Genomic DNA, 12,439 nt, shown 5'->3' with positions numbered 1-12,439 from the left:
TTTTTTTTGAGACAGAGTCTTGCTCTGTTGCCCAGGCTGGAGTGCAGTGACATGATCTCGGCTCACTGCAGCCTCCACCTTCCAGGTTCAAGTGATTCTCCTGCCTCAGCCTCCCGAGTAGCTGGGACTACAGGTGTGCGCCACCATGCCTGGGTAATTTTTGTATTTTTAGTAGAGACGGGGTTTTGCCATGTTGGCCAGGCTGGTCTCGAACTCCTGACCTCAGGTGATACGCCCGCCTTGGCCTCCCAAAGTACTGGGATTACAGGTGTGAGCCACTGCACCCCGCCTGACTGATAATTTTAAAAGTATTGCTAATATCTTCTATCCTCCTCTAACCTCTTAGTCAACCCACCTGCTGCTGCAGTTTTCCAATTCTACTTATCCTTTACTCCCTGTACTCACTGTAGAGATTATAGTGATAAGTATGGTTAGTGTTATTTAATTGATACAGTTTTTCTCGAATATGAATTTAATTGACTCATGTTCATAGTTAATCCTGACCTGAGAATTCCTGTCTTTTATTTAATGAGTAGCTGAAGCTGAGTGTTCAGTTTTTTTGTTTTAAGATAGAGTTTCTAGAAACTGGATGTAAAGACTTAGTATAAGTTGATTTAAATGAACATGTAATTGAATTTGGATTGGGCTAATTTGTAGTTTGTAGTAATCAGTTATTTGGCCCTGGAACCTATGAGGAAATGAATTTTTAGACTTTTACTAGAGGGATTCGGTCACAACTTTTACTAAGACAGGGAGGTTCCATTTACTGTAACCATTTGGGAGAAACCAAATTAAAACAAAAAGTCCTATAGTTGTATTGATTCTGCCAAGAGGATCTTGCTTTTTAAAGAGACCTTATAATTTTACTTTAAAAAGAAACTATACGTATAGTTGAACTCAAAAACTTCTAGTCATTATTTTTTCAGAGCGTTTCACTAAATTGTGTTTTTCCCTATGAAATATACCTATTCTCAGTTTTTATGTTTTACATCTGTAGATGGGCAGAGAAGTTAGATCGGCTAACTAGTACAGCGACAAAAGATCCAGAAGGATTTGTTGGTCATCCAGTAAATGCATTCAAATTAATGAAACGTCTGAATACTGAGTGGAGTGAGTTGGAGAATCTGGTCCTTAAGGATATGTCAGATGGTAAGTCTGAAAAGATTCCTGAGTAAGGCAATATTGCCACCATCTGTAGAAATAATAAAATTAGTGATAAATTCAGTTCCCAGGAAACCAAGTGTTCAGTGTTATAACTGGATTTTGCCTGGATGCATTTGGTTTGAATAGAGTTAATTTAGTCAAAATCCTGAATTCTTTGACTAAAAAAGAAGTAATTTCATTTGTTGTTGACTTTTGTTTTGAAATCTGCAAAAGTGAATAGATTATTTGGCATATAGCTTCATTTCTGAGGGTAATCATTTTTATTTTAGGATTACCTTCAAATTTTAAAAAAGTATGTATCTGCAATCAATTTTAAAAAATGTTGAGAGTGTTACTATAAAGAGAAATATTAGCTGTGTTCTATCTAGTATTTCGAAGTTTAGAAGTAGTTTGCTCAATGTAGACAATCAAACTGAGGCTGCAAACCGTAATAGTGAATAAGTGATACAATTGTAGTTGGAGTGTTGAAATGTTTTAGATACTTTAATAACAGACGTAGAAGACTAAATCTGGATTTCAGTAAGGAGGTAAAGGGATTATGCCCCACCCCCCCCCCCACAAAAAAAAAGAAAAAGAGACGGAAAGGAGCTGAGCTAGTTATGTAGACAAAATACTCCAAGCGTATTTACCAGTGTTTGTAAGCAGTGACTATTATGCACAGGGGTCAGGAAGCCTTGAAACAAAAAATATGGCAAGTACTTGTGAATACTTCTTTACTGTGAGAGGAAGTGTCCGTGATTATTTTCTGTACTATATAACACCTTGGGAACCTTTTTTTTTTTTTTTTTGGAGACAGGGTCTCACTGTTGCCCAGGCTGGAATACAGTGGCACAATCATGGTTCACTGCAGCTTTGAACTCCTGGGCTCAAGCAATCCTCCCACCTCAGCCTCCTCAGTAGCTGGCACTTCAGGCATAGACCACCACGCTGGGCCAATTAAAAAATTTTTCTTTCGTAGAAGCAAGGTGTTGCTATGTTGCCCAGGCTGATCTCAAATTCTTGGCCTCATGTGAGCCTTCCACCTCAGCCTTGCACAGTGCTTGGGATTACACACGTGAGCCCTGGTTCCTGGCCCCTGAACACATTTTTTAAAGGAAATCCACATATTTATTCTCAAGTAATGAACTAAGTTGTTTTATAATGTGAACCTTGGGACTTTGTTGTTTTAATCTGTAGTAGTCATTTCTATAATGCTATAATGCTATATATTTTTAATTTTTCTTAGAATTTTGTTTGTAGCATAAGAAATATTATAGCCTTCTATAAAATTTGTAAAACTTGCTAGTGAAATTCCCTATAGAAATTGCGACTGAGAGTTGGTCATAAAACTAAAAATATTGTTGGAAACAGAGCAGGTCAAAACTCCCATGCTGATCTAATAATGGAATTCCACCAATAAAAAGCCACTGCACGTCAGCCTGGGCAACATGGCAAGACTCTGTCTCTAAAAAGAGACAAAACAGCATAAAAATATGCTTGATATAAACTCTAGCCCTCTTCTAGTTATTTGTTCATTTGTACATTTTCATTTACATAAAAATGCCAGGTCTCAGCCAGGCACGGTGGTTGAGGCCTGTAATCCTAGTAGTTGGGGAGGCTGAGGCTGGCACATCACTTGAGGTCGGGAATTCGAGAGCAGTTCAGCCAACATGGTGAAACCCCGTCTCTACTGAAAATATAAAAGTTAGCCGGGCATGGTGGTGGGCACCTTTAATCCCAGCTACTTGGGAGGCTGAGGCAGGAGAATCGCTTGAACCCGGGAGTCAGAAGTTGCCGTGAGCCGAGATTGTGCCACTGCACTCCAGCCTGGGTGACAGAGCAAGACTGCATCTCAAAAAAAAAAAAAGCGCCTGGTGTCTTGCTGTTCAAAATACTTAGTCAGCTGGACACAGTTGCTCACACCTGTAATCCCAGCACTTTGGGAGGCCAAGGCAGGTGGATCGTTTGAGGCCAGGAGTTGGAGACCAGCCTGGGCAACACGGTGAAACCCCATCTCTACTAAAAATACAAAAATTAACCGGGTGTGGTGGCACATGCCTGTAATCCCAGCTCCTTGGGAGGCTGAGGTATGATAATTGCTTAAACCTGGGAGGTGGAGGTTGCAGTGAGCTGAGATCGTGCCACTGCACTCCAGCCTGGATGACAGAGTGAGACTCTGTCTCACAAAAAAACCATATAGTTGATTATAAGTTAATCAGTACGAGAGGGAAGTCTCATATCTAATTTTTATTCACAAGTAATGATACTTACATTAAAATTTTAAACTACTTTTTTTATTTCTTAAGGAGTGTTTAGCATCCATTCTCCTTGGGGTTATATAGTTATCAGTAATTGGTTTGTTAGTTTGATTTTTGCTATACTTTATGTAAATCCTCTTTAAGATTAGCTTTATATATTGTAAATTTTGGTGGATCAACACCATGTTTAATAATTAAACTGATCTAAATATATTTTAGTAAACTAGCTTAGCTATTGATCTTAAATATATAATTAATATCTCTTCCTTGTCCTTGAAGAATTCCACCAAACTTTATATATTTCCATATTTATATAATGTGTAATACATGGAAGAAGAAAACAACTTTAAGAGCACACATTTTACTTACCATCTGTTATCTGGAAATATGATTGTCAATGAATGTTATTTTCAGACCCATAAATGTGTTCATTTCCCAAACTTAGTGGATGCACTTTTGTTTTCTTGCTATGTTATATAACTAAAAACTCATAACTATTATGTTAGGTGATCTTTACCTGGTAATACAGATATAATTTATATAACAGCATTATAGTTCTTAAACAATACTAGGCTTTTGGAAGATTAAACAAATTAGAAGTATGCCAAGTCTCATTCAGTGTATTTAAGTTTTTCTTGTTGAGTATGTAGAACTTTTCATGGTATGGTAGAAAATAATAAAATAGATTTTGAACAGTCCTTATTAAGTCTCTTTATGGGAAGTTAATGAGGTTTTACAGTCTTTTTTCTCTTTTATTTATCTATTTCAAGGCTTTATCTCTAACCTAACCATTCAGAGACAGTACTTTCCTAATGATGAAGATCAGGTTGGGGCAGCCAAAGCTCTGTTACGTCTCCAGGATACCTACAATTTGGATACAGATACCATCTCAAAGGGTAATCTTCCAGGTAAGATCATTCTTCCATTCTATAAAATACCATAACCTAGCTTCTCTGTTGAGTCCGTTAAGACAATGTTAGTATAAAAAAGACTTTTGCATTTTAAGATTTTAAGTTGTAGTTTGTTTCATAGCCTTTGAAGACTAAAGAATCACCTTCCCTTTCTCTTAGGGCTTAATAGTTATAGGTAGGCTTCTAGCTTGTTACTCTGAAAACTTAGTATTGATAGAGGCTAACTTAAGTAGGCAATTTTAGTGTGTAAAGAAAAGAAACTATCATTTTACCAAATGTTTTTATTCAGAACACCTAATACTATTCGTAAGCTTTGTATGTAAAGCTATAAGGGAATTGATAGTCAAAGTTTATATGTTAAATAATTAAAAGCCAAGATGTTTTGGGTATCCACATATGTTTAAAGTGTTCCATAGTGTGGAACATCCTACTTTCTTACCTATTTTTTGGCAAAGTCCTCTTTTTTTTTTTTTTTTTTTTTTTGAGATGGGGTCTGGCTCTGTCCCCCAGGTTGGAGTGCAATGGCCGCATCTCAGCTCACTGCAAGCTCCGCCTCCCGGGTTTACACCATTCTCCAGCCTCAGCCTCCCGAGTAGCTGGGACTACAGACGCCCGCCACCTCACCCGGCTAGTTTTTTGTATTTTTTAGTAGAGATGGGGTTTCACCGTGCAGGATGGTCTCGATCTCCTGACCTCGTGATCCACCCGTCTCGGCCTCCCAAAGTGCTGGGATTACAGGCTTGAGCCACCGCGCCCGGCCGGCAAAGTCCTCTTTTTAAGTTACAGTTACTTTCATGATAATTTACTTCTGCCATCCCTCACTTTTTCAAAGTTTGTGACTTATTAACACTACTATCTCCTGTCATTGTCAGCTGCAGAAATAAAATATATTGTCTCTGTCTTCATACTGTAATTGATTTTCTTTCTTTTTTTTTTTTTTTTAAAGACGGAGTCTCACTCTGTCCCCCAGGTTGGAGTGCAATGGCCGCATCTCAGCTCACTGCAAGCTCCGCCTCCCGGGTTTACACCATTCTCCAGCCTCAGCCTCCCGAGTAGCTGGGACTACAGACGCCCGCCACCTCACCCGGCTAGTTTTTTGTATTTTTTAGTAGAGATGGGGTTTCACCGTGTTAGCCAGGATGGTCTCGATCTCCTGACCTCGTGATCCACCCTTCTCGGCCTTCCAAAGTACTGGGATTACAGGCTTGAGCCACCGCGCCCGGCTGTAATTGATTTTCTCAGCAAGAAAAATCAGTTTATCAAAGTATTTTCTTGCTCATCTCCCTTTATTTGAGATGAAGGTATCTGTTGGTAAAAACTAAACATGTTATAATAGTAAATAAAATTTATGTTAAGCTGGAATATAATTCCATTAATTTGAACTTCCAAAAATGTACAAATTTGCAAATTTTATTTTCAGTTTCTACTAATATTATACATTATAACACTTTTGATAAGATTATAACCTTATTTTTAAAATTGGCTTCAGGTTTAAAACACATTTAATAGATATTAAATAATATGTGCCAGCTATTGTGTTAGGTACTGAGGACACGTAATGAATAAGACATACACTACCCTTGCCATTAGGGTATTTAACATTCTTACAGTATAGTAAGATGAGTACTTGGATGAGAGAAATTCAGGATACCACCATGTGAGCACGTCAAAAGAAACCTATTGCTGAACCTCATAAGAGATGTAAAGGAAGAATTCCTGGAAAATATGACGTTAAAAAAATTGAGATCTGGCCGGGCGCAGTGGCTCAAGCCTGTAATCCCAGCACTTTGGGGCCGAGATGGGTGGATCACGAGGTCCGGAGATCGAGACCATCCTGGCTAACACGGTGAAACCCCGTCTCTACTGAAAAATACAAAAAACTAGCCGGGCGTGGTGGCGGGCGCCTGTAGTCCCAGCTACTCGGGAAGCTGAGGCAGGAGAATGGCGTAAACCCAGGAGGCGGAGCTTGCAGTGAGCTGAGATGCGGCCACTGCACTCCAGCCTGGGTGACAGAGCGAGACTCCATCTCAAAAAAAAAAAAAAAAAATTGAGATCCAATGGATAAGGAATTAGCCAGAAAAATGGGGGAGAGGGAGAGAGGAATGGGTAATGGGTGTGGGAGAAGTGTTCCAGACAGAGGGAACATGTAGAAAGGTCAAAAGGAGAGAGCATATCATATTCAGATAACTAACATGTAGTTTGTATGGCTTAATGTAAAGTGCAAGAGGTGAATGCACCAGGTGGATATGGGGGTTTGCCTTTGTGAGAGTAGTGAGAGCTGAGACTAGAGAGGTAAGCAGAAGCCATCTCTTGGAGAGCTTTGTAAGCCATGTGGAAGAGATTGAACTGTCCTGAGTGCAGTGCGGAGCTATTAAAAAGTTTGTAAAGGGAATTTATTATTTTTCCTTTTAGAAATACCATTCTGGCTGCCGAATGGAGATTGGGTTGGGGCCAAGGGACAAAGAACCAGGGAGGAGGCTGTTGCAAATATTTAAGTAAGAGGTGATAGTGGATAGATTATCAAGCTACTTATTGGAGTAGAATAGTAGAATTTGATGATGTACTTGATCGGAATTTCTGGCTTCATCAACTGGATAGGTTCCATTTAACAAAATAGGGCTGGCATGGTGGCTCATGCCTATATTCCCAGCACTTTAGGAGGCTAAGGTGGAAAGGATCCCTTGAGGCTAGGAGTTCAAGACCAGTCTGAGCAGCATAGCAAGTCCCTGACTCTACAAAAAAATGAAAACTTAGCTGGGTGTGGTGGTGCTTGCTTGTAGTCCTAGCTATCTGGGAGGCTGAGGTGGGACGTACTCACACTGCTATAAAGAAATAGCCAAGACTAGGTAATTTATTTTAAAAAAGAGGTTTAATTGACTCACAGTTCCACATAGCTAGGGATGTCTTAGGAAACAATCATGGTGGAAAGCACTTCTTCACAGGGTGGCAGGAGAGAGAATGAATGCCAGCAGGGGAAATGCCGGGTGCTTATAAAACCATCCTATCTCATGAGAACTCACTATCACAAGAACAGCATGGGGGAACTGCCCCCATGATTCAGTTATCTCTTCCTTGTCCCGCCCTTGATAGGTGGGGATTATTACAATTCAAGGTGATATTTGAGTGTGAACACAGAGCCAAACCATATCACGGGAGGATCACTTGAGCCCAGGAGTCAAGGCTGGAGTGAGCCGTGATCACGCCACTGCACTGCAACCTGGGCAACAGAGTGAGACCCCCATTTCAAAAAACAAAAAGCAAAAAAGAAAACATCCCACCTCAGCCTCCCAAATGTGTGGTGGTGGGTAATAAACGTTATTTAGATTACTCTATGTGTTTTGTTTAAAACACGATTATATTCTCATCAAAATGGTCTTGAATATTATTTAACCCTGATTTCACTGTGTTTAGTCTTAGGGGCAATATTCATTCTTTCTCAGCTACTTTTTATCTCCTTGTTAACTTTTTTCCCTCTTTTATCACAGTTTTGGGCTAGTTCTTACTGACTTTTCATGCAAATTACTTATAAGTAAAATGACTGAAATTTCTTAATCACATTATATCCTATAAGTGGTAAAAATAATAGCATGAATGCTAGCATAAGAGTTTTTAGGCTCCCCCAACCCAGATTATTTTCTATTGTTAATAGTCAAATATCACAGATGTGTTCAAAGGCTTCTTGTGCACCTTCCCTTCTTTAGAACTGATTACTGTTCTGAACTTGGTGTGTATCCTGTCATCTTTTTATAAACGATCACATATATTGTCCGTTGTATTGTTTTTAAATTTTACGTGAATAGTGCATCACACCCTATGTATCTTTCTACAACCTTTTTTTAACTTAATATGTTTAGTAAATTTATCTATGTTGATCACATTCATCTTACTGCTTATGTGGTATTGTATAACATTATTTATTCATTCTTCTGCGGATGGATGTACATTTATATTTTATCTAATTTTTTGCTTTATCAAATGAGGTTTGATACATCCTTGTTGATTTTTTTGTGACCATGTAGTCATGTGCAAGAGTTTCTCTTAGGGCATAAGAAATCAGGGTATTTGGTTTTTCATCGTGCTTACCAGATGTGGCCAGATTGTTTTCCAGAGCGTGTATTTATACTCTCACCAGCATTGTATGAGAGTTCCCATTTCTTCATATCCTTGCCAGCTCTTGGTTTTGTCAGACTTTAAAAATTTTAGCAATTTGGGTGTGAAATGGTGGGGGAGAGGGAGGAAGTATGGCATGTATTTTAAATTTTCTTCAAACAAAAAAGTCAGAGAAATGCTTAGTGGATTTATATTGATGCCACATCACTGCTTGATTAGTTTCATCTGTTTCTTTTGCCGCTTTGGGCCTACCTGTTGAAATGCTTTGTTGATATTTTTATGTAAAATCTGATAGGTTATATACATTTCGACATCAGTGTTGTCCTTATAGTTCTTAAGGACTTCCTTTAGTTTTCAGACTGTTTGTTCCCAACCCTGATTTGTTGAATAGATCCGTATCTGCCAAAGATATCATGTTTTTTTTTAAAGCTGTGATTTTTTTTTAGGGGGTAGGGGTCAGTAATAGAAAATGTCTTACATAAAAAATTCAATTTGCTTCATGTGGAAGTTGAATGTTCACCCTTCTGGTCACTTGCATCACTGTCTTGGTAAGTTAATAAGGTAACTGCAGCAAGCAGCAGATTTTCCAGACATCTCTGGAGCTCACTCAGCTATGAGTGTACCACACTGCCTCAGAGGTGAGACATTAACTTCTAAGTATGTGCATTTTAAACATAGTTCTCCCTTACAAATTAAGTTTTGATCCATTGAGCGTTCTTGTGAAGTGCAAGAATTTTGAATTACATGTCTCTCTCAGTTTAACGGATGAACCATAAAAATGTATTTCTTTTTCTTTTTTTCTCTTTTTTTGACATGGAGTCTCACTCTTACCCAGGCTGGAGTGCAGTGGTGCAACTCGGCTCACTGCAACCTCTGCCTCCTGGGTTCAAGTGATTCTCCTGCCTCAGCCTCCCAAGTAGCTGGGATTACAGGTGCCTACCACCATGCCTGGCTAATTTTTGTATTTTTAGTAGAGATGAGGTTTCACCATGTCAGCCAGGCTGGTTTCCAGCTCTTGACCTCAAGTGATCCATCCACCTCAGCCTCCGGAAGTGCTAGAATTACAGGCATGAGCCACTACGTCTGGCTAAAAATGTATTTCTAAGTAATGTTTTTCCTATAGTGCCTGTGATATTATAGTTTCCTTTTTCTTTCTTTTCTTTCCTTTTCTTTATTTTTTTAATTTTTTTTGCGACAGGATCTCACTCTGCTATTGCCCAGGCTGGAGTGCAGTGGCACAGTCACAGCTCACTATAGCCACAACCTCCTGAGCTAAAGTGATCCTCCTACCTCAGTCTCCCGGGTAGCCGGGACTACAGGCACGTGCCACCACAAGCAGCTAATTTTTGTATTTTTTGTAGAGACAGGGTTTTGCCATGTTGCCCAGGCTGGTTTCGACCTCCTGAGCTCAAGCAATCCACCCCCCTCAGCCTCCCAAAGTGGTGGAGTTACAGGCAAGAGCCACTGTACCTGGCCTGATATTATAGTTTCTACTGTGACAATAAATTAAAGGACTGTTTTTAGTGTTACTTTCAGTTTGGTTTATTATATTCAATTTGGTATGTTCGTGTCTGTCATCCCTGCCTCTTCCTTTGAACTAAAGGAATTTACAACTTGTTTCTCATCAAATTCAGTTTGCTTTTTTTTTTTTTTTTTTTTTGAGATGGAATCTGGCTCTGTCGCCCAGGCTGGGGTGCAGTGGCACAATCTTGGCTCACTGCAAGCTCTGCCTCCCAGGTTCACGCCATTCTCCTGCCTCAGCCTCCCATGTAGCTGGGACTACAGGCGCCTACCACCATGCCCGGCTAATTTTTTTTGTATTTTTAGTAGAGACGGGGTTTCACCATGTTAGCCAGGATGGTCTCGATCCCCTGACCTCGTGATCCGCCTGCCTTGGCCTCCCAAAGTGCTGGGATTACAGGCGTGAGCCACCGTGCCCGGCCCAGTTTGCTTTTTATATGAAGCTTTTTACAGTCTCTTTCTGCCCATACCACTTTCCTTATTTCATTTTCTTCTTTGTTTTCTTGCCTATTTACTTCTTATTCTCATGTTCTCTACTTTGGAAACAGTCTTCCTTTTCAAATACTGCATTACTTTTCATTTATTTTAAAAATCAGATTCCCAGGCAGTCTGCCTTTAATATTGTTAATACAGCAGTAGGTAAGACAAGCAGAAATACTTTACCAAAGCAGAATAGCTAAAGATATTCTACTATCTCTGCCATGCTTGTTCAAATAATGTTACCAGAATATCCGGTTATGTAAAAAAATATTACTGGTGTTATCTACATGGATTAATGGCATACTGTTATCTCATGTGTTTTGCATGTCCCTAAGAGAAACATTTATAATTGCTGCATTATGAGCTCATCTTCTCAGTTTACTGGTTCTTGTAACTGAAAAAATAATAGCATTGTCAAAATTTAATATGCGTCTTTCGTTTCTGGAACTAAGTCATGTTAAACTATTAAGAAGTTAGTTTCTTAGCATCTGCTATTATTGGAATGTGTCCCTCCAAAATTTAGATGGTGAAATTTAATGGCCCAGTGTGATAGTATTAAGAGGTGGGGCCTACAGGAATGGGATTTAAGGCCCTTATGAAAGAAGCTTTATGCAACCCCTAGCTCTCTTGCCCTTCCACCTTCACCATGTGAGGACATAGCATTCTTTCCCTCTGGAGGATGCAGCAACAAGGTGCCATCTTGGAAGAGGACAGCAGCCCTCACTAGACAATTGAACTCGCTGGTGCCTTGAATCTTGGACTACCCAGCCTCTAGAACTGTGTGAAATAAATTTTTTTTTTTTTTTTTTTTTATAAATTATCCAGTCCTCTGTTACTTTGTTATGGGAGCACAAATGCACTAAGATAGTATCCTTTCCTAGAGTGGAAGGCGGGATAGAGACTTATTTAAGGGAAAAACATCAAAATGTGGGTCTTCATTTTAGGAGTATACTGATAATCAGTTACTATCTGTAAGTAACTAATGGGGGGCCAGAAAAAAATGCAAATGGAGGTGATTGATTTGAATATTTGATTATATTGGGTCATGTGATCCTCCAGTGCCTACACCTCCAAGCTTGGACTCTGTTTGATACTGGAATTCAACAGCTCATTGTCAGACAAGGGCATGCTTTTCTGTAGTTTACAAATGTCTGATCATTAACAAAACGTGCCCATAACTTTACTTCCGTTTGATTTATTTCTCATGATTCCTTTTCTGTTAGCATCTTTTTAAAAACATATGTGATCACCACTGGATAGGTTATAGCTAAGTCTGGTTCTGGCCATTTTAGTGACTCTTTGAAGTGTATTCAATCAAAATTTATTAAAGAAGCCACCAATGTGTTTGTTTCTCTACCAGTTTTCTTTGTGATGTTATCAGACACTTAAAAAATGTATACAGTTTTATCTGTTTTATCAGAGAAGATGTAGGCTAGTCTGTCTTTGACTAGTAGTTTTTAAAAACTACTCTTCTGGAATCATGACTACTAGTATAATATTGACTTAGTCTCAGAACCGTATATTCTGAGAGAAATGTTTTTGGATAAGTAGTATTTTCTTGTCTAGGCTTGTTATTTTTTCACATACCTGTCATTTTTTTTTTTTTATAGTGTCAGGGAACTATGTGATTTTCTGTATAATAACATAAAAAGAGCCCTGTAAGACATGACTTTCTCCTTTTTTCATTATTTATAGAACTTCTTTTATTTTGGAAAATATCAAATATCACACACAAAAAATAAAGGTAATAACATAATGAACCTATGCCATCACCAAGCTCCAGACGTTTTAAACATTTTGTCATTCTTGGTTTATCTACTCCTTCCACCGTTTCTTTTTGTTTTTGTTGGAGTATTTTAAGAGCAAATCCTAGACATCATGTCATTTTGTCCATAAATAATTCAACACGCATATCTAACTGATCATGTCTTTATTAAAAATTTTTTTTTCGAGGCAAGATTTCACTCTGTCACCCAGGCTGGAGTGCATTGGCATGATCATAGCTCACTGCAGCCT

At 38.8% G+C, this 12,439-nt stretch overlaps 1 protein-coding gene across 4 annotated transcripts in view; it reads left to right on the top strand.

Moving 5' to 3' along the window:
* The window catches only part of P4HA1 (prolyl 4-hydroxylase, alpha polypeptide I), a 117,904-nt gene that overhangs the window by 23,411 nt on the left and 82,054 nt on the right, over positions 1-12,439 (top strand). For all 4 annotated transcript variants that reach the window (XM_011991127.1, XM_011991126.1, XM_011991125.1 and 1 more), the window contains 2 exons: positions 998-1,149; positions 4,172-4,309. In XM_011991127.1, coding sequence (XP_011846517.1) covers positions 1,086-1,149; positions 4,172-4,309 — 202 coding nt within the window. In that variant the 5' untranslated portion in view covers positions 998-1,085. The remainder of the gene's footprint in view (positions 1-997; positions 1,150-4,171; positions 4,310-12,439) is intronic.

The sequence above is a fragment of the Mandrillus leucophaeus genome, unplaced genomic scaffold (assembly GCF_000951045.1).
Source record: "Mandrillus leucophaeus isolate KB7577 unplaced genomic scaffold, Mleu.le_1.0 Scaffold39, whole genome shotgun sequence".
NCBI classification, from domain to species: Eukaryota; Metazoa; Chordata; class Mammalia; order Primates; family Cercopithecidae; genus Mandrillus; species Mandrillus leucophaeus.
The sequence above is the reverse complement of the archived record's forward strand: the minus strand, read 5'-3'. Positions and strand labels throughout refer to the sequence as shown.